This window comes from Phacochoerus africanus, chromosome 4 (assembly GCF_016906955.1).
Source record: "Phacochoerus africanus isolate WHEZ1 chromosome 4, ROS_Pafr_v1, whole genome shotgun sequence".
NCBI lineage: Eukaryota > Metazoa > Chordata > Mammalia > Artiodactyla > Suidae > Phacochoerus > Phacochoerus africanus.
This window is the reverse complement of record NC_062547.1, coordinates 68,526,844-68,531,696: the sequence shown is the minus strand read 5'-3', so window position 1 is coordinate 68,531,696 and position 4,853 is coordinate 68,526,844. Positions and strand designations below refer to the sequence as shown.

Genomic DNA, 4,853 nt, shown 5'->3' with positions numbered 1-4,853 from the left:
CTGTCAGCAGCAAACTTAACTTTTCAAACATCCAGTTTTTAAAAATAGCCCAATCGCATTTGAATCCATTTAGAGTTGCCTGCTTAGCACACCCTGAAAAACTCCTTGGACAGCTGTTACCTATTGATGATATAAGGACCTGTGGATTTAATGCCTCAAGCAACTCTCACCCTTCCCTTCCATGGCTCTCTGACCCAGGGACCCAGTGTTCCTGTGGGAAAAAGTGAGCTCAGGGTTTCCTACTTTGCCATCTCGGACACTTTTCACCTATGACTTATTTTGTTCAGTGAGATGTAGAGATAAGATCATTTTTACCATGTGAAAACCAATTTTTTAAACTGTGCTTGTCTTTTCCCCTATTATCTTAAAATTTATTATTTTATTTTATTTTTATTTTATTTCATTATTTTATTTATTTATTTAATTTAATTTAATTTTATTTTATTTTATGTCTATGGCCACACCTGTGGTATGTGGAATCTCCCAGGCCAGAGACTGAATCTGAGCCTCAGCTGTGAACTACGCCAGAACTCTGGTAATGCCTGATATTTTAACCCACTGTACCAGCTGGGGATCAAAACCAGGGATCAAACCCAGGTCTCTGCAGCAATCCAAGCCACTGTGGCCAGATCTTTAATGTACTACACTACAGCGGCAACTCCTAAAAGCCCCTTTTTATTTTCTAATTACCATATCACACTTTTCTATCTATTTTAATGTCAGACATTTTGTCCAGTCACAGCAACGCCAATTACAGGATATAATTGCAGCAAATTGATCATTTTCTCTATGTTATTCATCCCTAAAATAGAGGTAATAACCTTTATGTCATGGTTATTATTAAATGAATGAATAATAATAAAGAGTGTGGTATTCACTGTTATTAATTTTTTAATAAGTCCTCTTAACAATGAACACTGTTCTCTTTATCAACATTAGTTTATTTAATGGTAATCCTGCCCTAAGAGTTATTGTCTCTATTTAGGATGTTTGACACAGTAGAGAAGCAACAGTGTTGTGCGTTATTCATATATATTCATATACTCTGAGTAATATATTCAGATATTCATGCCTGATAGAGCAAGTCTTTGATTTAGGGTGCTGTCTGGGTCTTAGGTGGCCCTATACAATCAGTATTTAAGGATGATGACTGGCAAAGAACAAGTAGTTTGATACTAATTGCATGTTTTTCAGAGAGAACCATGAGCCCTGTGGGACATCATGCCTAAGAAGAAGAGAAATCATAGGGTGAAAAAAAAATGACTGTCCCCAAATTACCCATGTGGGAATAGAACTGTCAAGCAGAGTTTCCATTTTTATTATGTTTTTTCTTTCCCAAGGGCAAAGCTGTTTGGAAATGGAGAAACACTAGGAATATTATTTAATTAGGTGCTTTGAGAATTCAACCCTGGATGCCCCTGAAAGGATAAATTCTCCTTGTCTGTCCCTGTGCTCCCAGCTCACTGATCCCAGCCCAAGAAAAATGTTGTCACGTTGCTGATCCCAGGTCTATTTGGATCTTATACCAACTTTCATCCTGGAGATCTTGCACCATCCTTTATTCTTCCACCCATCAGTGTAACCAGATTTTCTTCCCTGCTATCATCTGAGTGATCCATTTGGGCTTAGTAAGTGCTCAGAAAGAGGAGTGTGTATTCATGCACATGGAGGAGGCTTTTGTGAGCAGCAAAGTAACTCCAGGGACATGGACAAAGTAGTGGCTGAGAGCTTCTAGTAAAAATTCCTAAAGAGTTTAAGTTTGTGGCTTCTAAGAGGAATCCAGACTCTGGAGTGAATTAAATGATGCTGATAATGAGGCTTATTTTCTGTATAACTTCCATGGTAATCTGACTGCCATTTCAGGGCTTGGTATGATACAGCCTGTTTTTTGAGCTAGATTTTCCTTATCATTTAGGGAACTAGTTTATCTTTCTTTATGTGCTATAAGTGTCCCTCCAACCACACATCTTGTATTATAGCCCCCTGCCTGTTGGAGACATGTTTATTTTATTTATTAATTTATTTTTTATACTTTAAAATTTACAAATGACCTTAAATTTTGGTAAATGGTTGTGTCATCATTTTCAGAATATATCTGTTTGAGGCATCTATGTATACATTTAAAATATTTTTCTTAATTTTAAGCAGTCTTCAACTGTGAGGATAAATGCTTCTTTGTCATGTTGAATGCATTTTGATATTATTGGACTATATTTGGCTGATGTTTGTATTACTGTCATACAACACCATAAATGGAATGCCTGGAAAAATTTTACTATGCTTGGATGAACTTTTGAAAGCCATAGCAACCCAAAGAAATCATTTTGTCACTCTACTCATTTTTCTCTTCATTGTCATATTTTATCTCTATCAGAATGAATTTTGATGCTTCCTATTTTTAAAGAATATAATCTACTGAGTTCTCTCTTGAATCGAAGTTATAGAATCCCAGCGAAAGCAACTTCCATAGAAAAGTGAAGATTAACAGAAAAGAACAAGCATATTTAAATAGAATGCAGGGTTAGAAGGTGACCAGCAGTCTTGAAAGGCTGCTCCCCACCCTGGAAAGCATCAGAACCAAGATCATCACTTCCATCTCTTTCCACTTCTCTCTCCTTCCCATATTTTTTAGGCCAAGTGATCTACACTATCCCATTCTAGGAACTTGTGTCACTGCCTTCAGCTCCACAGATGGTAATTCCCCAATTCTAAAATGTACTGAGCCATGGTTTCTCTATGTTTCCATAATATTCCAGGCACTGTTCTTTAAAACATCAACTCATTTATTTCTCGCAACAATCCTCTGGAGTAGGTATCATTAATAATCCCATTTCACCAGGTAGGAAATGAGGAACTGAGAAAGCAGAGAAATTGGCTAAGATCAGTGAGGGGTGGAGCAAGGGTTCAAGGTGGAGCAGAGAGATTCTAGGATCCACCTTTTGACATGATACTTACTACCACACCTTAGCAGTTCAGTACAGTGATTCTGAAGCGCAAGCTGCCTTCTTTGCAAGCATAGTGATGGACAGTCCTAACACCCGATTCTAGGTTAACGTGTCTTATCAAGTCCATCCCTTCAATTATTAACTAAAATATGAATTTTATTTGGAAGTTTCTCCAGTGAAGCTCTTTGTCCAGATTGAGTGAGACACCACTTTCTTATCAAATTAGTTGGTGTCACGGGGCAGCGGGGCCAGAGCACAGCCAATTACACATGACTGTGCTAGAGTACTAAGTAAATGAAGGAAAAGGCAAAATCATCCAAGGGGCAAGTTTCAGCATCGCCAAAGGAAGAATGTTCAAACCATTGATGTGCTGAATCTGAAAGGGGCTGATGCTGAGCTGGACACCACAGAGGTTGGTGGTCCCTTGAGACAGATTTTGAGGGGCATGACCAATTTTGATAAAGATCAGATGAAGGGAATATATTATCCCTTAAAATGATAACTGTATAAGATACTGATATCTGTAATCACTCCCAGTGAATGAAAACTAATTTGTTATGGTAAGTGTAGTTTTTTTTTTTTCCTGTGTGTTGGCATGGGGGAGGTTGATCGTATGATAAAGATCTTTTAATATTTGGGGATTCCTGTTTGTTTGTTTTATGGCAGAATTCTCAGCTCCATGGATGCAGGAAACCAAACATGGGTCTTGGAATTCCTCCTCCTGGGCCTCTCAGAGGACCCAGAACTGCAGCCCCTCCTCTTTGGGCTGTTCTTGTCCATGTACCTGGTCTCCGTGCTTGGGAACCTGCTCATCATCCTGGCTGTCAGCTCTGACTCCCGCCTCCACACCCCCATGTACTTCTTCCTCTCCCACCTGTCTTTTTCGGATATTTGTTACAGTTCCACCATAGTTCCCCAAATGCTGGTGAACATCCAGACAGTGAGCAAAGCCATCACCTATGCAGACTGCATTACCCAGATGTATTTTTCCATAGTTTTTTTGTGTTTGGACAACCTCCTCCTGACCGTGATGGCCTATGACCGCTTTGTGGCCATCTGTCACCCCCTGCACTACAGGATCATGATGAATCCACTCCTCTGTGGCCTGCTGGCTCTAGTCTCTTGGTCTGTCAGTATCCTATTCCCCCTCATCCCATGTCTGATGGCACTGCATCTCTCATTCTGCACACACACGGAAATTCCCCACTTCTTCTGTGAACTGGCTGAGGTGCTCAAGTCGGCTTGTTCTGATGCTCTCAACAATTACATTGCCCTGTATTCTCTGACTGGTCTGCTGGGTATTATTCCATTGACTGGGATCCTTTACTCTTACTCTAAGATTCTTTCCTCCATATTGAAAATGTCTTCAGCGGAGGGGAAGTACAAAGCATTTCCCACCTGTGGGTCTCACCTAGTGGTCATTTCCTTATTCTACGGGACAGGGTTAGGTGTGTACCTCAGTTCTGCCTTCTCCCCTCCTCCTCAAAGGGGGGCAGTGGCCTCAGTGATGTACACCGTGGTCATCCCCATGCTGAACCCCTTCATCTACAGCCTGAGGAACAGGGACCTGCAGGGGGCCCTGAGGAAATTTGTCAGCAGATCTTCCTTCCTCCTGTGAGTGACCATGGATGCTGTGATAGGGTAGTTACTATGACAACCAAAGAACAATACCCTGGCAGTCAGAAATACAAAATCTTTGACTTCATTGTGGTGGTGCCTTGTCCCTCTTTATCTGAAATATCATCACTTGGGTTTTCTGAGTTTATACATCCGTGAGCACCTGCTTTCCACAAATTTCCTTAGGCACATTTATGCCCGCTTTCCTGTGCAGAAATTTTTTATCTTTGGTCTTGTCTGCATTAGCAATAGATATAGCGTATCAATATAGTCATAAAGTCATCCTCCAGA

General features: G+C 40.4%; 1 protein-coding gene across 1 annotated transcript; it reads left to right on the top strand.

Annotated features, from left to right (window-relative positions):
• The first annotated feature begins 3,624 nt into the window (after positions 1–3,624).
• LOC125124281 (olfactory receptor 7D2-like) lies at positions 3,625–4,563 on the top strand. Its single transcript, XM_047774427.1, has one exon. It carries the CDS (start codon positions 3,625–3,627, stop codon positions 4,561–4,563), a length of 939 nt encoding a protein of 312 aa, XP_047630383.1.
• The last annotated feature ends 290 nt before the right edge of the window (positions 4,564–4,853 follow it).

Bases quoted from the DNA above. Each gene is read 5' to 3' on its own strand.
- LOC125124281 (XM_047774427.1), top strand. From the start codon at position 3,625: ATGGATGCAGGAAACCAAACATGGGTCTTGGAATTCCTCCTCCTGGGC.